The 22,302-nt window shown below is 51.5% G+C and overlaps 1 protein-coding gene across 1 annotated transcript in view; it reads left to right on the top strand.

Moving 5' to 3' along the window:
- The window catches only part of CHCHD6 (coiled-coil-helix-coiled-coil-helix domain containing 6), a 248,861-nt gene extending 226,897 nt beyond the window's left edge, over positions 1–21,964 (top strand). Inside the window, exons 7-8 of the mRNA XM_072784859.1 lie at positions 19,023–19,158; positions 21,753–21,964. Of these exons, the coding sequence (XP_072640960.1) occupies positions 19,023–19,158; positions 21,753–21,758 (142 nt within the window). The 3' untranslated portion in view covers positions 21,759–21,964. The remainder of the gene's footprint in view (positions 1–19,022; positions 19,159–21,752) is intronic.
- The last annotated feature ends 338 nt before the right edge of the window (positions 21,965–22,302 follow it).

A 22,302-nucleotide genomic window follows, 5' to 3' on the forward strand; every position in this document is an offset into this window, starting at 1 on the left:
GTAGTATATTAAGTCTGTTAAAATACAGCTCTCCCCTCCTATCGTTGTTCAGCTGATAATTTTTAAACCCGAGTGCAGGAAATTACATTCATCTCTACCCGATTTCATGCTCATTTCAGCCTGTTGTTCCAGCCCATCTCTCAGTCTGTGTGTGCATGTGTGCATCCAGCTCATCTCTTGGTCTGCGAGTGCATGTGTGTGCGTGGGAGGGGGGCGGGAAGATGAACATACTCCAGGAGAAGGGGAGGAAAATGCATTGAGATGGCTTCTTGCCATGCAGCCACTGGCTTGTGACAGCCGTGACTTGTGACGGTGTAGAAAGTGTGAATTTTATCTCTCACATACCTGGGCAGTGATAGAACAAGATGGGAAGCTAAAATAACATGACTGATCTTTTAACAAATGCAGCAGAATATACACATTCCATTGACTCTATTTCTGAGGAAATTGATTTGGGACTTCTACTTTAGAATTACAGAGATAAGTACAACCTTTGTTCACTCCTTCTAATTCAGTAAGTATTTAATTCCTACTGTGTGAAAGTATTCCTTTACTCTGCATTTCATGTCCATCCATCTTCATCCTCTATAATTTGTGGATGTGCATATGTGTACAAATACATAATACTGTAAGAGATGAACAGGACCTGTGCTTAGTACTTACTTGTAGGTTTTGTATGCATTGTTTGATAAGCTTTTTACTGTAGCATCTTCAAATAGTCAGTGATAAAAATATTCAAGTGAATATATATCTTCAGTTTTTCAAAGTGAAAAATAGTCATGTTTTCTGATTAGAAAAGTGATACCTGAATATTGTAAAAAAAAAAAAAATCACACAATGTAGCAAAATATAGAGGAAGTTTAAGAAATACAAACTCCATGCTTATGTTTTGGTGACATCATTTGGTACTTACAAGAACATAGACACATTGTGTCTTGCATATAAATGGGATCATGAGCTCTTGAGAAACACACTACTCTAGTATCTTCCATTTCCCCTCATCCACATGCCATGAACTTACTTCTGTGTCACTCAGTATAGATTTAAATCTTCATTTTTAATTATCATATCATTCATCTGTATGTCATATCAGAACTTAAATCACCAATCCCTTTTTGATGGATCCTTGGGCATTTTCCAGTTTTTTTCCCAATGCAATGAATACCATGGCACACAGCCTTTTCTCTCTGTGTGTACTTGTTTAAATCCTTCTAGACAGAATTACTGGGTCAAAAGATGCGCACGTGCACACACACACCGTGTGTGTGTGTGTGTGTGTGTGTGTGTGTGTATACATTGTACCAACTGGCATTCAGAACAATGGAGGTGTTGTACCAATTTTCACTTTAGTGATGCTAGAGGAAAGTGTACCTTTCCTGAGACTTTGCAAGCACAGAATTATAACAATGTTTCTAAAAAACATCTTTGCCAATCTCGAAACCAAAACCACACAATACTCTCCCTTTTAAAGCTCCTCCTGTCTTCAGGTATTAGCGAGGTTAAACCCTTTTATATGTTACTGGCCATTTGTATTCCTGTTATGGATTACTCCCTTATGACCTTTGCCCATTTTCTCATTATTATTCCTTTTTATTTTCTTTTTTATTCTTTTAAAGATTTTATTTATTTATTTATTAATGAGAGATCAGAGAGAGAGAGGCAGAGACACAAGCAGAGGGAGAAGCAGGCTCCATGCAGGGAGCCCGACGTGGGACTCGATCCCAGGTCCCCAGTATCACGCCCTGGGTGTGATTTAAAATAATAAAATAATAAATATCCAGCAGAACAAGTTCTTCTTCCTTAATGATCTTTTTCCAATTTGTTTTTTCAGATAAATTTAGAAACACTTTGTCAAACTTCCCGTATCCCACTCCCAACTAGGAAAAAAAAAGAAAGTCTAGTGGGGCTCTTTGTGGGGATTGCCTGCATCCTTTCAAATGCATTCAGTCCTCTCAAATCACCATCCTTTTTGTGGTTTTATTTTAAAATGATTGTAGACCTGTAGAAAGGTTGTAAGAACAATGCAGAGAACTCCTGTATCTCCTTAACCCAGTTTCCCCAATTGTTTACATGTTAAAGTTTGCGTCCTCACTTTTCTCTCTAGATAATGATATTATCTTCTTCTGACATGGTGACCTGCTGGCCCTGAGGATTCTAGTCCATTGGGTGCCTCCCAAGGACACGTCTTCCATGGCCACCACAGGACACCACATTGACTAACCCTAGACCACATGCACATTTCACCTGCTGCCCAACTACACCTTTTTCTTTCTAGTCCAGGATCCTGCCCAGGAGTTGGTGCTGTGCCTACTTATCATGTGTCATGGTATCCTTCAGTGTGGAACAGTTCCTTAGTCTTTCCCTGTCAGTCAGGACCTTGACAGTCTTAAAGAGTACAGGCTTTTTTTTTTTTTTTTTTTTAAGATTTATTTATTTATTTATTCAGAATGAGAGAGACAGAGGCAGAGACACAGGCAGAGGGAGAAGCAGACTCCATGCAGGAAGCCCGATGTGGGACTCGATCCCGGGTCTCTAGGATCACACCCCGGACCGCAGGCAGCGCTAAACTGCTGCACCACTGGGGCTGCCCAGGGGCCTTTTGTTCTATAGGGTGACTCCGACCTGGGTCCACCCAGTGTTTCCTCGTGACCCAGATTCAAACTGTGCTTTCTTGGCAAGAAGACCTCAAAATAATGCTGTGCCCCTTCAAGGTGCCTTTCTTCCTACCGCTAGTGATGTTGACTTACCACTATGTCACATTGACCTGGTGCCTCTCTTGCAAAGGCTATCCTTTCCATTTATATTTGGCTAGTATTTTGTGGGAAGATGCCCTGTTGTATGCCAATATCCCTATCTCCATAAGACCTCCACCCATCAACTTTAGCTGCCAAGGACAACTCACACCAGAATCAGCCACCACAATAATGGTTGCCAAATGATTATTTCCATTGTTTCTCCTACATTTATGAATTGACACTCTATTAAAGGAAGTTTTCCCTTCTCTCCCACTTAGTTAGATACCCACTTGTTCATGTTTGTCAAGAGTCAAGGATTCACAATTACTCATTAGGTTTTAATGTATATTCTTATTAATTTGATGTTCAAAACATCTTAGATTTGGCCCTTCAAACAGATTCTTGTCATTTTAACATATCTCTTCATTCTCTGAGCATTTCTTGATTTTTCTAGCACAAGATGACCCAGACTGTCTTGTTCTTTCCCAGTCCCAGCCCTGAAATCAGCTACTTCTCCCAGGAGCCTCGTTGGTTTTCCTGGAGAATGGTATTTAGAAACCAGGATCTGAGTGCTGAGTTTGCTCATTGATACTGCAGTGTCTGTGCTTCTGGGTGCTCTCAGTGGCTAGAACTAGGAACACCTGTATTAGACACAAGCCTATGTAGGTGCTTGTATGCATGTGAGTATGCATATGCCTACATCTGTAAGATTTACTTACCTGTCTGTATATATAAAGTTCATATTAATACTTCCCATTCAAATACCTAGGGTTGTTGGTAGCCTCTCCATGTTTAGAAGTTCTTTCTCAGCAAGAGGCCAGGCTTCTATTATCCTATACATACATACCAACATGCTTGATCACTGAGCTTTGTGCTCAGTCTTACCAACCTCCCTACCATTCTGACGGCCTTTCTACCCACCACTCCTGCATCCCCACTCAGTGCCCCAGTGGCACACCGCCGCCACTACTGCCCAGTGGCCCCTCCTCACCCCCTTCCTCCAACTTCTGCTGAGAGGGCAGAGGAAGACTGGCAGAGGTGATGCCCCCAACCTTTGTTATTTGAAAAACAGCCCGGTCCTTCAGCAACCTCTGGGTGATGGGAGTTAGGACATAGAGGCATAGCCCTCCTCCTACCACTACATGGCTGCGGGATGTACCTGTGTCCCTCCACTTGCTGGTTTTGGCTTCCTTGCCTTGGATCAGGTTGTGTCCGAGGTCTTGCTGGATTCCAGCAACCCTGGGCCAGCTCTGATCTCACCAAGGCAAATCAGCTCTGGTTCAAAGCTAAGATGTTTCTTTAGAGAAAAAGACTACTGGTTTCTCTGGGTACATGAAGAACACACTGCCAATATCCCCCTTCTTGTCCATGGTGACATTTGAGGTGCAGAGAAAGGTGACATCCTTGGAGAGCCCCCTTTGTTCCCTCTGCTATCACTGCCAGGTAGGGCCACCATCCTTCTTGTCCCCCTCATAGTGAATCAGGCCTGGTGTCTGGAAGCTCCTCAGAATACTCACAGTTGGCCAAAGGAGAGACCTGTGATTATCTGTGCGATTTAGTTTCTGAATGTGCTTGGGGAAACCCATGGAGGGGAAGGACTCGGAGGGAGCACTGCCAAATGCCCCTATATTAATCTGTGTATTCATTGAGATTATGTGGAAGATTTCAGCTGATGAAACATTTCTACAGTTTAAAAGATAGCAATGAAAAGAACTGTGTATGAGTGAGTGAAGGCAGTAAGGTTCAGAGTTACCATTTACCTTTTCCCACATAGCCTACTTGTGGGCTGTTCTGCTGGAGGAGGGCAGTAGGAGGGAGGAGGCCCCCAGGTGGGAGGCACTTCCAGTGGTGGCCTGAGGGAGAATGTGGCCTGCATGCCCTGAACACAGGAGGTCAGCAGGAGGCCTGGAGGGTGTTCCTAAGGCCCAGGCCAGGTGTCTGGGGTAAAGGTGGCTGGTGACAGTAAGTAGCCCAGATGCATGTTGGGCAGTGTGATATGAGCTCAATAATTCAGTTTGGGTTTCACTGCAGAGAGGGGATGCAGGGAAGCAGAGTGGGGAAGGGATTGGCCAGACCCTCAGGGGCAGGAGCAGGTGTGGCCAGAGCACTGACCCACCCAGCCTTGCTTACATCACCAGAAGGTGTTTCTGTCTGAGATTCACCTGACTGGGTCCGGGGTCAGTCCTCACCTGCCTGTCTGTGTCACTTGTGCAGCCAGAGCCCTCTCACCAGAGCATACAACACTGCAAATCCTTTCCTGCACTCAGGCAACAGGCTGAAGGGAGAAGTGCTGGTATTCCCACATTGGGGCTTGGGTGTTACACAGCCCACATGGCCACTCTGATTCTACTGGTGGCCATGGAAGGCAGCCATGGCCAAGCCCTGGACAGACAGGGGGAACTGTGTGGTCCATCCAGCCCCCAGTCAGTGCTAAGCACCTGGCTGCTACAAAGATGCAGATTCCACTCACAGGGCTAGGGGATATGGCAGGAACTCCGGCTTCAAGGAGCAGTGATGGCCAGGCCCTTGGAAGGCTTCCCCTCAGGTTGTGGGGGGTAAGAAGGAGTCACTGAGGACAGGTGGGCAGGGTGCTGTGGCCCAGGCTGGCAACGGGAAATGTGTGCCTGAGCAGCAAGATGAGGGGCTAGCTGGAAAGTGATGCAGCATGGCCCAGGACAGGCTCATCTCTTTAAAGAGGTTCAGAGTAGGTGGCCCAAGGCCTGCCTGCTGGGCTACGTTGGTACCAGGCCGGACGATGCAGACATCTAACAGGTCAGGACGATATGGTCTCTGCCCTGAGAACCTGTAAGATGGAGCCCCAGAGACTTCATTATTGGTGCCCTAGCTACCTCAACTGATTTATGGAATATCTGCTTCCCACTCAGTATTAGGTGAGGACCTTTGCAAACACAGGTAGTAAGCTGTGGTTCCTGCCTGAAGGTACTCCCACTCCCATAGGGAGACAGCTCTGCATAGGTCTAACCACAGCTGCTCATCTCTCTCACAGATCACGGTCAATGTCAACATCCTTGTAAAGTGATCAGGGCCATGAAGCAGGGGTCACACTGGATTGGGAATGCTTTATTTCAGGCAGAGGGACAGGAGAGGAAGGAGGTGGGTAGCATGTTCGCATAGGACCTCATTGACACAAGCACCCATGTGTTAGTAGGAAGTGTACTATGGGTCTGCTGGGGGCTGAGCAGGAGATGCCTCAACTAGGTCCCTGCAGAAATGGGGCTTGTGTAGTGGCTTGAGGGATGAGAGTAGAGGGTATTCTGGAGAAGGAAGGGTGAGAGCCAAGGTACAGGGGAGACATGGCCTGCAGTGCATTCTCTTACGTCTGACTATTTAGCACCTGTTATGTGTAGCACTGGCAAGGACCAGGATTCAGTGAGCACTGAGAGGAGTTTACAGGCCAGAGAAGAAACAGAAGCATGGCCCGTGACAGCTCTACATACTGTGGATCATGTGGGCAGCCTGCAGGTGGCATGGACATATGGTAGGCCCCCAACCAGTATTTATGGCACTGCCATCCCAACACAAAAGAACCTTGGTCTTCCTGACAGGCCATGGGCTTTGCAGCAGATAGGGATGGGCCTGGGCCATGCAGGCGGATGGATCTGCCAGGCAGCCTGATGACCAGGGGCCTGATGTTGACAGAGCCAAGTCATGTGTGCTCAGACCCAGAGGCCCAAGAGAACCAGTGTGTTCAGGAGACAGCAGCAGGTCTCCCATGTTAGAACAGAGACAATGGCCAGAGGGTGGCAAGAGTCCCCACAGGGAAGTAGGGCAGATCGTGAAGGGCTTTGAGTACCATAGGACAGGCTCTGGGTTCTGTCAATAGGAGCCAAGCTGGAGACTGGCGTGATTGCTTGTGAGTCATACTGAACAGAGGGGAAGGTGGAACAGAGGGACTAGGGAGATGCTTGGAAGCCAGCATAGTCTGGGGACAGGTGGTAGGGAGTCAGACCTAGGACAGAGGACACAGAGAAGTGAGAACAGGCTCCTAAAAGATCTGGGAGCCAGGGAAAGCAGAATGCCACCCTCCACCTTGCAGACCCAAGTGGGAGCCTCATTTGCCTCCTCTAGGCAGCCTCTCTTTCCTCTGGTCCCCCTCATCCAACAGGGGATACCCCAGGGCTGCATCCTGTCAGTGACATTTGTATCCCCTGTCAGTTTATAGCTCTACGTGTACAGTCCAGGTGTTTCTGTTCTGCTGTGTCACGAGCTGTGTGAAAGCAGGGAGCCCCCACGCTGCCCCTCGTGGTGCATGCCTCACAGAAACAGTGCTCATGCTGATGCACACATGAGTGGATGATGGGTGGACAGACAGACAAGCAAACTTGTGACAGCAACATCTATGACAAAGATAAGTTGGGGGCCTGGAGTGAAGCCAGGTGGTGGGCACCTGAGAGGGGCCGGTGGGCTAGTGGACAAAGGGACAGCGTAGGAAGGGGCCCAAGAAAGAGAGATTCACATTCTTCAGCATCCACTTGGGAAAACAAGCAGGTATGTGTGTTCTGGGTATAAAGGGCTCCATATGGGATCCATAGGCTAACGCCAGCTTTGGGAGAGAGCAAGAGGTTGGACTGCTGCTGGAGGTCAGAGGACAGACTTGGAAGTCAATCAAGAGCTGTAGGGAAGCTGTTAGAATTCTCTGGAATCTCTGAGAGGCTCCATCTGGCCGTTGCCTCCTCCATGAGCCAAGTAGTTGTTTGTAAGGAACTGGCCAGGAGCTGCTGCAGGTCTCCTACCCCACCACACCCACCACTGCAGAGGCTTCACCTTTTCTCTGGTCTTCCAAATCCCACATGGTTCCCCTGGTCAGTACACTGTAGCCTGGAACTCTTCTGGAAGGGGCTCAGATCTGGGAATTGGGCAGGGCTGTGACTTGTCTGTGTGCTCTCAGGCTAACTCTGGTCAAATCTCTCATCATACTTCTTACTTACGCCAACCAAATAAGACTTGACCAGATAGTCCAGTGTCTCAGCCCCAGGGACACCTTGGCTGGTCGGCCACCACCAGAGATTCCTAGTTCTTCTTTCACTGGCTGGCTCCCCTGGGCTCTGTGGTCAAGGACATTGCCTGGACTCCTCCTGTGAGCTCAGGGAACCTGTCTCCATAGCAGCATCTCCCACCTCAGTCCTGGCTTGTGAAGAACAGCCACCATACACCTTCCCAGGTGCTACACCCTCTCCCCACTGTGTCCCTCAATGCCTTGGAGACAGACTGCCAGGGATGGGTGGGCAGGCCATGCATACTAAGTCTGCACTCTGGATCCCTTTCTCTGCAGCACGCCCTGTGCAGGTACAACATGACAGACTCTGCCGGCTATCCAGCTGACTTGCCAGTTAGCACTCTATCTCCCCATGGCACATTGTCCCTTCCTGGCATGTACCTCACTTAACCCCTTGCAGTTCTTTGGTGGGAATGTGTCCCCTCCACTAGCTGTGGTATTCTCATCTCCTAAGGGGCAAGTGCTATTGTAGAACTGGAAGCAACCAGAAATGGGGGGGGGGGAAGCTTCACATGACTCATTGCTCCCTAGAAAGGGCCTGCCCCAGGGTCTTCAAGCAGCAGGAGGCTGAGCTTCTCTCAAGGCTGCACCATTAAGAGGGCACAGGTGGCTTAGGTGTAACATGGAGGGGCTGACCCTGCCTCTGGGCCTTATAGACATAGGCAAGTGGGGGTCTCTGGGGGCAGGGCCAAGTCTTTGTCCCTTGAGGATTATTGTAGGCCCACTTCCTTGATGGAAGGAAGTGCCCTTTGTTTCTTGGGGATAGTCAACAGGGCTGAAGGCTTTGTGAGAGGAGGGAGAGGTGAGGCAGTAGAGGCGGGTAGCCAGTGAAGGCTGGTGGCTCATGTGAGAATGATCTTAGTTCCCAATGAAGTCATGCCATGAGGTTAGTCTGGGCAGGTTCTGAGAGCCTCGATCATGGGTATGTACGACAGGGCTGAGCACAGATCTGGAAGGGCAGGCCCACAAGGTTGGCCTTCCTTCCATGGGAATTCCTGGGCCTCCAGAGACTATGGGCAGGGAGGTAGGCTGGAGAGGCAGACCGGAGGGAGGGAGGTCAGGCAGCCAGGACACGACTGAAGCTGCCTGGGTGAGAGGTGGCAAGGGCTCAGAGAGCAAAGGCTGGGGAAGGGCGGGCTGTCTAGGCCTGGGGGTCCTGAAGGTCCTCCACGCACTACCTGAAGCTGGCTCCCCCTCTGGTGGGCATCCTGCTGGCAGGAGGTGTGTCCTGAAAGCCTCCAGCAGTCGGGATCACTGCCGACTGTGCACTGTGTCCCGACTGTGCAGACCCCCCACGCCAGGGCCACGGCCACTGAGGGACAGTGCTGTGGGTCTCTCGGGGCAGAAACAGCACCAGAAAGCTCTTCAACCACAAGTGGTCTCTGTGTGGCCTTCCTCAGACACTGCGGCCCTGCCGGATCCTCTCTCACTGCAGACATGCAGAAGGCACCGGCCCGTGTCCATCCCACATGTCCAGTGGCCCAGGAGGGGGTCCTTGGGGGAAAGGCGCATCCTCTATTGTTCTTTCAATAGAGGAGCAAAGCAGGGAGTGGCCCTTTCCCTTTCCCCACTGTGTGTGCCTGCGTTTGCAGGTAAAGTGACCATCCTAGGAAGGATCCTGTCACAGGCAGCCTCTCCTTCACTAAGTGGCAGCCAGGGCCAATTTGTGTTTCCCTTCCCCGTGGGAGCAGCATGCTCCCTTGGCTCTTGGCAGAAGGGCCATCCTGACAGGCCCTGGCTCTCGGAATAGCTGCCTCCTGCCTGAGGGATGGGGGCAGTCAGAGGCCAGCAGCGAGCTGCTGATAGTGATCCCACGTGGCAGGTTGATCGATGGCTGGATCTTTGGGCTCCACTTCCCTGGGCTGAATGGCACATCGTCGATAGCAGCCAGTTAACCAAGTCCTTGGTAACCAGCTGGTCTTGTCAGCACCTCAGCCCCAACCATGGTTAAAACAAAAACCACTCCTGAGCAGCTAGATTGGACCTGACGAAGATGAATGTCTAATTCACTTGGAATCTCCTTACTGCTGCCTGTAATAAAAAGCTTGCTCCATATATTCACCCCCTGCTGTTGTTTCTGTGAAATTAAATATCAGGAGGACATATAATAGCCCAATTCCACACCAGGCCAATATTATCAGATTGATGTCAGCAGTGATAATGGAAGAAGGATAAGTTGATGAGATTTCATTTATTAAATAAGAGCGCATGGAGTTTTGGGACTGCGCATGTGAGGACGCCGTGTGTGCTCATGCAGAAGAGCCAACTGGGTCTGTTCACGAGACAGCCCCCCGCCCCCTGTCAGCTCTGCATGGAGGTGACTCAGCCACCCACTGGCACAAGCACCCAGGACAGGAGACGATGCCCCTGCCCCGCCCAGCACCGGCTTCCCTGGTGGGGCTGTTTGTCTCCTTTCCTTGTTCCCCACCCCCATTTCCAGTTGGCTCGGTTCTGTGTCGCCAGCATTCCTCATCTCCCTCTCTCCCTTTTCTTCCTGTGGGTACGAGCTTCAAGCTTCGTAACCCTCCCTCTTGCCAGCCCTCCCCCGCTCCCTGCTTTGAGTCGCCAACTTCTAGCTCCATCCCAGAGCCCTGCCAACTTGGTAGTTTGGGGCTAGTGTCTTCTGTTGCTATATGTACCCTTAGTTGTTTTCTTGCGGGGGGGGGGAGGCGGGATTTTTTGGAACTTTCCAAAGGCAAAGTAGAACTAAAATGGACACAGCATGGAGAGCAGGCCTGTGGAGCCAAACACACCAGGCTCTTATCCTGGCTCCATGTCACTACTGTGTGACCTTGGGCAAGTCACTAGTCTGAGACTAGTGTCCCCATCTAAGAATGATTAGTTGTGGCTATGCTTAGGACCTGGTGCTCAGTAGGCCCCAGCAGGTATTGATTTCAGAAGGACCGCGACCACAGGCCTGCCTAGATGTAATCTCAGATGAGGCCAGATTTTCCACCTGTACTGTACATGTCACCGGAATAGAAGTATACCCTTTGTCATCGCCCCCTCCCCCCATAGCCTGCTCCTTAGCCCAGGAGCATGGGGAGGAGCTCTGCAGACCTGGTCATGAATGAGAGCTCCCCCACTTGTCAATTAGGTGAAGCAAGTCAGAACTACCCAGTGCTTCTCTAACTGGGGGTGACCTCACAGGGATGGCAAAAATGAGATACTCTGTAGACCACAGACAGCACCGGTCACTTGGTAGATACTCACTGAAACGTGGCTGCTGTGGCCAGGGAGCCCTCTGCTGCAGAGGGGCCCACGGCCCACAGCCCATGTTGCTGCTGGTTAGATAGTAACCAGTGATTCACCTGCCTCCCACTAATCCCTCCCCCCCACCCCCCCCACCACCACCACAACCATTCAGTACTCCCAGCTCTGCCTCTGGAGACAGGGTCAGACCCCTTTCCTGCAGGACTGACTGCAAGCATTTCCTGGAGCCACTATGACAAAGCACCAAACTTGGGAGCCTTTAAACAGGACCAGCTTTTGTGCTCTCCTCCTGGCTTCTGGTGTTGCCGGCAAGCCTTGGTGTCACTCTGGGGCACAGTTCTAGCCCTGGGCCTTTCACTTCATCACATGGCCTTCTTTCTCCCTGTGTGTCTATGTCTCTCCTTACAGGGACACCGGTCATACTGGGTTAAGGGTCCTCTCTCACTCAGAATGACTTCATCCTAACTATATCTGCAACAACCCTGTTGTCCATTAAGCTTGCATTCTGAGGCACTGAGAAGGATGTGAATTTTGGCAGGAGACTCTCCAATCCACTGACCTGCACAGATTGATCTTGGGAGCCCTTGACTCCAGTCTCACCACATTGTCTTCTCTAGACAACATTCTCAGCTATAAGTGATAGATACCCTACTCTAGCTCACCTCAGCCAAAGCTCATGTACAGGAAGCTAAAAAGTCCCTAGTTGTGAATGGAGAAGTTCAGATGACATGAGGGTCTGTTTCCATCTGGGCCATGACCATGGCTGTTGGAGGCCCAGTTCCTTTTCTCCCTGCAGATTTCAGCCCTGGACCTTTCACCAGGCCCATGAGGCTGTGGGGCTGTGCTAGCCCAGGCTCAGTGCTGTGGACCAAACCCTGCCTCCCTGGCCAGCCATGTAGAATGACATGGAGCTGCTGGAAGCTCCAGTGGGTGCATCCACTTCGTCTGGTAGCCTTGCTCTGTGAACAGGGTATAATAGTAGATGAATGCATGGCACACTTGCTGCTTCATAAAGCTGAGTTCCCTCCCCTCCTGATGCTCCAGGTAGGCCCTCCCTTCAGGGCATAGCCAGTCACCAACTTTCCTAGCACAGCTCTGAGCCCACCCTGGGCTCTCCAAGGCCTGTGTGGAGACAGGCAGGTAGATATGTAAGAATCCAGGGGTGTGTGTGCAATTAGAATGTATCAGGGAGGTTCCTACAGCGAGCGAAGGCTACTAAAGCTTCACCCCACGAATTGTGGGAGCAAGACCAGAGAAGGAACACAGACAGGAGCACCTGGGTCTGCAGGCCATGTTCCAGGTACTTCCCCATGGTTCACCGGTGTCTTGGGGGAAATGAGACCAAAGCCAAGAGGCCAGCGGGCCACCTAGGCCTGAGACTAATACCCTCACTCAGCTTGTGAGGTGCTAGTGACACAGCCTGCCCTCTTAGGGCATTCAGGCTAGTGCGTAGTGATACCAACTGCATAGCTAGACAAGGATGACAGATGGCAGTACCAGGGTATGTAGGGGCTGCTCAAAGGCCATGGGCATGCAGTGGGACAGCAGGCCTAGAGTGAAGGTCAGACTTGATTGCTGGTCCTGCTTGTCAGATGTTAGTGTGAGCAAATTGCTAGGTCTCTCTGAACCAGTTTCTCCATTTAAGATAAACTAAGGAAAAGTTTCATTCCCACCTTATATAAAGTTCTCTGGTGACTAAATGAGGTAATGCTTCGCAGGTTCCAGTGAGCTCTAATCACCCAAGAAATGGGTTTTTAAACTGGTGTGGATTTTTAGAAATATGGCCTACTTTATGTTCTAGAAAAATCACCAATTGCAGTAAGGAGGATAGGCCAGAGGTAAGGAGGAGTTTAAGCAGCTGTTGTAATCATGAGCGTACTAGGGAATGGATGAGGGCCTTCTGGGAGACAAAGCCTGGGGCAGCCTCAGTGTGGTGGGGAGGTGGAAGTGAGTTATGGGGAAGTCAGGGATGAATGGGCATCTAGCCAGTCCAGCCAGTGTTTATGCCGTCTCCCAAGGTAAGAAAGCAGGAGGAAGAGGGTGCTGGAACGAGAACCAGGCCTGCTTGGTCCGTCTGGGCTGCTCAGCCGTCAGTGTGCCCACAGCCCCAGAACTCCAGCATGGAGTGTGGACTGTGAGCCCGAGTGCTGTGGGGAGAAGAGGGGACACAGCTGGAGCTCTCAGCGAGCAGAGGGAGAGGGGCTAGTGGAGCAGAGTCAGTTTGGGGCCTCCCAGCCTCTGGGCATAGATGGTGCTGCTGACCAAAACAGGGCTGTGGTGATCGCCCCAAAGAAGATGAGCCTGATGAGGCTGCCCTGGGGACCAGGGGTGAGCACTAGGACTGGGAGTCCTGGGCAATGCTTCTTGGAAAGGAGAATAGGTTGATAGGGCAGGGAGAGGCACAGGTGATTTGGATTTGAGATGTTTTTCAACTTTTTGGGAAAATGAGAGTATTGGTGGACAAAGTAGAATGGTAAAGGCATGAGGGAGAAAGGCCGGTAGGGGAGACCACTCAGGTGCTGGGGGTGAGAAGGCATTGCTGACAGAGAGCCCTACAGATAGAGACCCCTGCAGAAAGGTGTTTGAAGTTGGGGATGCCAAGGTAGAGATGTGCTCTGTGCCCACAAGGCACTGATGGATTGTGGTAGAGACACAGGGAAGAAGGCCCTGAGATGAGAGGGAGTGGCATGGGGGAGGGAAGCTGGTGAGGCAAAGGAGAGGCCATGGGAGCTCAGGGAGAGCAGAGGACCCTCTCGGAGGATCATTATGGCCAATGAGCAGGCCTAGGAGAGTTTGCCATGAGAATCACTCGGATTTGGAGCAACAGGAGGGGCAGGGGAGGCAGTAGACAGGCAGGTAGCACTTCTACAAACAGGAGCCAGGGGCCCAATGGAGCATCTGAGGGGGATAAAAGACCTCTGGCCATGAAGGATGGTGGGCAGGGGGAGCAGTGAGTGCCATCTAGGTATGCCCAGGGGAGGGTAAGTTAGGTTACCAGGAATGGGAGAATGAGTTTCTGAGCTGTTTGGGATGTGGAATGGATACATCTTCAATTTCCAGTTTGAATGCACAAAGGTGGGGCTGGTTTAGTTAGAGTCAAAAGGGAAACATTAAGAATGAAGGCAGGAGGAGATATCTAGAATGAAGGCGGAGGAAACATCTAGAACAACTTTAGCTTTTTGACTGAGTTGGGTGGCTGGAGGGATAGCCATGCCTGCCACTCATCAAGGCAGGAAACTAGGGAGGGGGAATGGGTTCCTTGGTACTAGATGGTGAATTCCATTGAAGAAAATGGGGAGTTGGGACAATGTGGGATGCTTGGGTGAGGGCTCCAGGGGCCTTTTGGATTCTGAAATCTAGAGATCCATAGGGTAAAACTGTGGAACAGACCTTGGGGATTGGCAGTGGGAGGAGGAGCAGTTCAGGGTTTGGTGGGAGTGATAGGTGAGCTAGCTGAGGGGTTGCACAGCAAAGGTAAAGGACTAAGGGGCCTGTGTGCCCAGAGAGGGAGGGGAGGGGAGTGGGCAATCCAGAGGTGGAAGGGTTCCCAATGTGTGGTGCCTGGTGGTGAGAGTAACTCCCGCTTTTCAGACGGGGAGCTGAGCAGCAGAAGGGAGCATCTGAGGAAGGGCAGCTCTTCACTGCTGGCCTCGTTGGCCTGACTATGGTATCACTGGATGGGAAGGAAGGGTGTGTTTTCATTTCTGGGTAATACTTGGCCTTTTTCTAATGTTCTTTATCACTGCTCTTATGGGAACCTGTTATTACCACCAAGGAGGTAGAACTCTGGTTCATGGGCAGCATGGGGGTGGGGGGGTGGGGGGCTGCACAATGCTGAATGTCCAGAAGTCATCGGTACATTGTTGAAGGCCTTTCTGAGGCCTTCACCCCCAGTATCTGTGCTTTGTCCCTGGTCAGTCCCATGGGGCCTGATATCTGAGGGACCGGGTGGTCTCTGCTGTCTGCTTATGGTGTGTCTCACCTGCAGCCATCACAGCAGCCCTCAGGGGAGGTGTGGAAGCCCTTTGTGCAGAGGAAGGAACATTCAGCCCATTTCCTCAGTGTTTGTGACACCACCTCACCAGAAGTCGTGCTGGTATTGAGAACTAACCCCAAGTCTTGGGCAGCTCTGCACAGTGGGGCACTCCTCCCCATCTGACCCCTGATCACACAGTGGGAATGACAAAGGTTTGGGGTGAACCCTGTGTTTTCCCCACCGGTCCATAGGGCGCCATGCTCAGGGGTCTGCTGGATGTTAGGAAAAGATAACACTGTGATCAGTAGAGTAAGATTCCTGAGGAAGGAGGCACCCGCAAGGCCTAAGAGAGATCTGAACAGGGTCTGGAAAATACTAGAGCTTAGAAGAGGGACATGTTCAGACAAGGTGCCCCCACCCTTGGAGCCAACATCTGGAGTCTCAGCTGCCAAAGCCACCTCATCTTCACTCTCCATTCAGTGCTACATAGCACCCAGTGCTACACAGCGTCCCTTCTTCAGTCCTCCTCTCACCCCAGCCTGACCACTGGCAACCAGGTTGTTGGTGAGAGCAGCACTTTACTACACACTGTCGTGCACATGCCTGTCTGGCCTTCATCAGCCCAGAGCAGATGTTGTTCCCATTTGCAGATGAGGAAAGTAAGGGTCAGGGAGGTGAGCTACCCTCCTCAATAGTGTGCTTTCATCCTTCTGACCTGGGTGATGTTGATACCCTCAAAGCCATGTGGATCATAAGATCTAAACATGTGGCAGTGAACATCCCTCAGATAAGGGGGCAGGGCTCATCTCAACCCCTGGAAAGTTTATAGCACGCTGTGGATACATTTTTTTTGTGCATTCGAAAAGCAGCTGTTCATGAGACTGAATGTTTCTCAATGTTACACTGAATTGTATGCAGTGTAAACAGGGTTGCTGTGGACTGGGGCAGGGTGGAGCTGTGCTTGGATAGAATGCACCTGATTTCATGAATGACCGGACCCTAGGCCCTGCCCTGCCTTGCTTCAGAGAAAGCCTTTTATTTGGAGAGTTGTACTCTCCCTATCCTCCTATCCCATTCAGAGCCATTTAGTAGGCAAACGGGTGAAATTTCTTCCAGTTGACATTTGCCTGCCATCCTGTCTCCTCATATTGTTCCTGATGAATCCCAGAGGAGAGAAGCTTCTGGAGTCCCAGAGGTGATACTGGTGTGGATGGGATGGATTTTGCCATGGCCCAGTTTCTCCTGAACTTAAAGCTCATTGGGGGTTCTGTGATGTTTACCCTCAAAATGCACAGGGACCTTCATCGAGGGATGTGAAACCAAAGGTCGTGGGGACAGATGAAAAGGGACAAAAAGAAAACACCTACTCTACCTTCTTAGGGCCTGCAGAGTGAAAGCCAGGGTCCCTGTGGCAGATCTGGGGAAGGCAAGGCCTTGTGGGGTTCGAACTGAGGTCCAGGACAACTCAGCCATTCCACCTGGCCCAGGCCCCTCTGACACTACCTGTCTTGTTTCCCTATAGACCTGTAGGCTTTGTACAGACTTACAGCTACAGCTCTGCCTCAACAGAGCTTGATGCTTCCCCCAACCGTGGATGCCTGCAGAGCAACTACCAGCTGCTGGGCTGCAGCCAGGAATGGCACTCATGGGTCACATGCTGGGAGGAGGGGGTGCCACCTCAGGAGATACAAAAGGGGGTGTGACAAAGTCTATGCCCTCAGGAGCTACAGCAACAGAGGACCAGGAAAGAGCCACAAAAAGAGGTGGCTTCATGGGCTTTAGCCTGCCAAGGGCAGGTCTGGAACCAAGAAGGGAAAAGCTATTCCCTCCGCAGAACAGAGAACCAGAGAGTAAAACAAAGAGGGGAAGATAGATGAGATGGAGGGCAGAAAGCAAAAATCTGTGTGTTCCTGGTGTCCTAAGGGAGAAGATTAGAACAATTGGAAGCTAAGCAATTAGCATAGTTGTAGAGAGAATTTGCCCAAGATGAAATGCTCAGCAAAAGGCTGAAAATCCATTTTGAAAGGCCCACAATTAGATGCCACCATGTCAGAATTTTTAAATACAAGAATGGAGAGACATCCTACAAGCATTGGGGGGGGCAGTCAGGTGGGTACCCCTGTGATCCCAGCTATGGGCATTGGCAGATGGAACCCAGTAAAGGGGGTCCCAGGGTCCAGAGAGGAATGGAGTGAATTCTAGGAACCTATCTGTCTCCCCTGTGTGGAGATTGGAGGCTAGTGCTGAAACATAACTCCACATATCCTAAGTATGAAATCTCTAAGACCCCATCCATGCCATGTAGACCCGAACCAAGACTATGATCTCAAGGCCTAGAATGACATGGTAGTAGAGGACCAGCATCAGCTCCATGGCCTCATCCTCAAAACCTAATGGAATCACACATTGTTGGAGTAGAGCCAGGCCAGCGTGGCCTCCAGAGCTGTCCTTTCTGCTAACCTCCTTCCCAAGAATGGGAAGGTTCCTTCTCCTATTCACTTTACGTGCATGAGACAAGCAGGCCTGAGGATGATGGTAGCCAACACACAGGGATGGCACAGGGGAAGGAAGAGGGACCCAGGCCTGGTGTGGCATCAGTGGTTCAGCAATGGCAGAAGAGCCACCTCCAGGCCAGTAAAATGAGACCAGTAAATACTGGGTATCTTATCTGCTAAGCCACTGAGCATTCCATTGCTTGCCATTCTTAACTGATGAACTCCGTTTGTTTGAGTTATTTTAAAATAATAATGGTGCTGCTGCATACCAGCACCTACTGCATGGCTGGATTTCTAAAATATAGAGGCACTAGGCTGGGAGAATTATGAACCTGAAAGTCTCCCTGCTGTGTGTGATGGAGGCAGAGCTGTGTCGAGCATCATAGTGATGGTCTCGCTGCTGTGAACATTCAGGAGTGGCTTTCTGCATTTTTACAGTTCCCACCGAGTGCCCTGACCATGGGTAGTGTGTATTCTGAAAGGCCACATCAGGTATTGTGATTCCATCGATGGCAACGAAGGTTCCCGCATGGACCTGGCCTGAAAACCAATCTATGGAAACAGTGCGACCAAGCCTACGTAAACAAATATATCTTCCCCCTTCCCACTTCCCAGCATGTGATGTTGGGTCGGTTACTTTATCCTCTGTATCTCAGTTTCTTGATTTGCAGCAAGGGACGGAAAATCATAGCACATACTGCACAGGGCTGCTACGAGTCCATGAGTAGGGCGATGCCTGGCGTGTGGCGGGAGCATGTGCATATGTGCAGGAGAGCAAGAAGAAAGGGAAAGGCAAGGGAAGACAAACTAGTTGGAGTAGCCCATTGATGGTGGTGACCCACTTTAGTATATTTTACTTGGTTTATGTTTCATATTTTATTTTTTAAGAGATTTTATTTATTTATTCATGAGAGACAGAGAGAGGCAGAGACACAGGCAGAGGGAGAAGCAGGCTCCCTGCAGGGATCCAGACGCGGGACTCCATCCCAGGACCCTGGGATCATGCCCTGGGCCAGAGGCAGACGCTCAACCGCTGAGCCACCTGGGCTGCCCTAGTTTCATATTTTAGAAAAGAAAACATACTCATTTTTTTGTAGGTTCTGAACCTGCTTCAATAAACAAAGAAAAAGAGTAAAGCATCCCCCAAATACTGTAGAGGTTATCTCTAAGAAGTAAGGTTCTAAAAATGTTACATATTTTTTTAGACTTTTCTGTACTTTTGCAATTTTCCTCATTGTGCACATATTAGGTTTTGAAATCAGATTAACAACTTCATGTGAGAAGATGCATTCTGTATGGTCACGTGGTCACAGTCGGGTGTACCCTTTAGGCAGGAAGAGTCCTATGAGGCAGCAGGTGAGGGCACAGTAGGCTTCCAGCTGGCCACCTCAGCCCCTCTACCCTTAGGGCTAGAGCCAGTGTGGATACCAGTCCCTTTGGCGTCTGCTGCTGTGTGACAGCATTTGACCCCCTGTGTCCCCTGGTTCTCTCTGGGGGATAACTGGACACTGATGGCTGCAGATGCCTAGCCTGTGGTGTTGAGTGAATGAGCGAATCCCAGGCCTGGCTGCTCTCTGTCCCTGCAGGCCCCGTAGGATAGAGCCCGTGTGTTCAGGGCTGCAGGCACAGATCCTCCACTGCTATCGCGACCACCTCCAAGAAGTGCTCCTGTGCTCGGACCTGGTCAAGGCTTACCAGCACTGCGTGAGTGCTGCCCACAAGGTAAGACCTCACCCTGCCCTCCTGCCTGGGCTGCTGGGTGCCTGGGGGCAGGGTGTGAGTGCTGGACTCCGTCTTCCTGTCTTTGTGTGCTAAATCAGACATGCTAACCTTGAGGCTGCTGCCTTTTGCAGTCACAGACTCAGGCCTTCAATTTCCTCTGTCACTTCCTGGTTCAGAGTTCTGCTTGCTGATCCCATGACCGATCCCATGACCGATCCCATGACCGCTCTCAGATATCTGGGTTAGGAGAAAAGGCCTCGGGCACTGGGCCACATTAGGCTGGGTCCAGGAGCAGCTCTGAGTAAGCTCTAGGTGTGGGAGCAGCTCTGAAAGTAGCCCTGGGCCCCACATTCAAAGGACAGGCATGTGCCACCCACTTGTCACCTTTGAGGAGTTGGGGGTGGGAGCTCAGAGGAGGGCCCATGGTGCAGGTAGGGCAGGGACAGCCCTAGAAGGAAAAGAGCCTCTGGGTTCAAGGAGATGAAAGAGTGGGTGTGGCCTGCCTGCCTGGGTGAGGGAGCGCAGGGTGCCTCTCAGCCCAACCCCTCTGTGCTGGTCTGGACAGGCATGCTGGTGCCCAGCCTCTGGTGAGCGGTCCTACGTCTCACACACTCCCCAGTGCTCCTGCAGGGCAGCAGTGGGATGTCCTAGATGTCTGAGGTTGGCAGTGGGCCTCTCCTAAGACTTGGTCCCAAGGTCTTGCCCTCCTTCCCTCACCCTCCCAGCCAGCTCCCAGTCCTGCCCTCCCCCTTCCCCCAATTCCTGTTCCTCTTCTAGAGAATTCTACCCCGTTCCCAAGCCCACCAGTCCACTGCTCCAGGCCAGACCTGGCCCCTCCTCATCATTCACTTAGGGCACTTGGCTTGGACCCCACCAGAGGGCTGGCATGTTGGTTCAGAGGGCTGTAGGATGTGGCCTTCTTCCTATGGAAAAACCCCTTTAGCCTGAGTAGGAAGCAAGCTGCTAGAGGTGGTGGTGGTGGAAAGGCCGAGGTCAGAGGTCAGGTGGCCCTCTGGTGAAGCTGCTGCAGCACTGGCCACATCTCATGCACAGCACAGGTGCAGTGTGCCGTCTGGGCTTCAAGGCCGGGCAGCACCGCCCCTGCCCTCAGTGGGCTGTGGGACAGCTCAGAGCCCAGCAGCAGCTCTGCAGGGCACCAGGTGGGGCATGAAGCCTGGGTCAGAGATCATGTTTCCTCCCCGCTGTGGAGCATGGAAAGCTCACATTAAGCAGGAAAGGTACTGCCAACAGTCCCTGAGCATAGACCAGAGCTGGGCCAGTTGCTCTGCACTGTACGGCAGGGGCCAGGGGGAACAGATGGCCCTCCTGCACCCCTTTACGTCTACCAAGGTGTTGGTGCAGGCTTGCAGGAGAACCCTTGCCCTGCAGGATCAGCGGACCATTGCCTGTGCTTGCACACCATGCACCTAACTTTGTACTGAGGGAGAGACCTGGGGTCCTGCCGTGGCCCCTTTGATTCCCCCACAGAACCCTCTTGCACCCTGCCGAGCCCTGGCCACCCTCCCCTTCTCTTCCTTCAGGCCCCACAGCCAGGGTTTTCAGCCCCACCCCCAGCAGACTATATCTTTAACAAACACATCTCACCAATATATCTTCATTGCACTGAGGCAAAAATGTGATTACGAAGGAAGACAGATTGCATTTAACTCCAGTGTGTTCTTTGTAGCTCTAGCATGCCTGAGAGGCCCTGGGGCACTGCCAGGCCTGGCTCCCTCCTCCCTGGCCCCCACCCCCCTGGCGTTATTAAAGCCTAAATTGGAGACTGAGCAACTGGCAGCAGCAGAGGCCAGCCCTGCTCCCACTGTGCTGCGTCTGCAGCGTTCCCGCAGAAGAACCGTGTTCACCAACTCCTTCAGGGCCTCAGAGTCCAAACGCACACGTTGTACCCTGTGGCTGAGATGCAACAAGTGCTGCTGCCCTCTGCCAGCCTCTGCCTCGGAAGGCTCCTGTTGGAACCAGAGTGGGGCCAGGAGCACCTCTGATGGTGATTTGCTTCTAGAAGCGCCAGGTGGCAGAAGGCCTCCTCTCTGGCAGAAAAGCAGAGGTGCAGGCCCACCTGGTCAGAGGCGGGGCGGGAGGCACCTCCCCAGAGCTCCTGCCGGCACCTGTGTGGGGCCTTCCAAGCACAGGCACATGGACACTGCACCTCGGAGGCAGTTTCTAGCAACAAATAGCCTGATTGTCGTGTGTGGGCTCTCACACACCGGAACATGCTTTCTGACTGGTTTCACTTAGAAAACTCTGGGTGGTTAAGTAAGAAAACAGGGGAGACCTTGGTGGGGCAAAGCAGCATTGGGCTGAGGCCTGCCTGTCTGGAACAGTGGGGTGGAGAGGCAGATGAATGCTGGATCCATGTTAGTGGGCTGCTCTAGGCACATGTTGAATGGGCACTGGGCACGGCAACGAAGAGCCTCAGTCCCAGGTCTCAGGGACCGGCTACAGGGCACCCTTTCCATTAAACACTCCCACTCCTGGGGCATCCCAAGAGCTGGGGCCCCTCCTGGAGGAGGGGATGGGCACAGGGTTCCTGCAGAGCGGGCTGTGACTGAACCCTGACCTGTTCTCCTTTGTAGGGGTGAGGAACGGCCCTTAACCCTGGCCCTGGCAGTGACTTGGAGCCCTGAAGAAGGAACCAGTTATGGGACCACAGTCTGCGGCCTGCTAGGCCACAACTACTTTCTCCTGGGTGCCTATGGATGCCTCTGTGCTTGGGGCTGCCATGTGTTCAAGAAATAGAATATGTGCTACTGTCCAAAAACAAATAAAGCAGATGTCTTTGTTTTCAGTCATTCTCTTGACTGGCATACAGCCCCTGCTGCCTCCTCCCTGTAAGTACCTGGGCTGGACCATGGCGATGCAGGCTGAATGAAACAGGCTGCTCCACATGGGGAACACCCAGCCTAGCAGGGGAGACAGATGTGGAAATCCACACTTATGCTGCAATGGCAAAAGGCCAGCCCAGAGCAGGTATGAGATGAAAGGAGGGGAATGCAGTTCTTTCTAGGGATGGAACAGAGAGAACTGGCCAGCTTCCCGACAGGCTCTATCTGAGCTCCAGTGAGAAGCCAAATGGAGGATTTCTGGGCAAGCCAGAGGCTGGGTGAGTGGGACCCTACATGCAGG

Source organism: Canis lupus, chromosome 19 (genome assembly GCF_048164855.1).
Source record: "Canis lupus baileyi chromosome 19, mCanLup2.hap1, whole genome shotgun sequence".
NCBI lineage: Eukaryota > Metazoa > Chordata > Mammalia > Carnivora > Canidae > Canis > Canis lupus.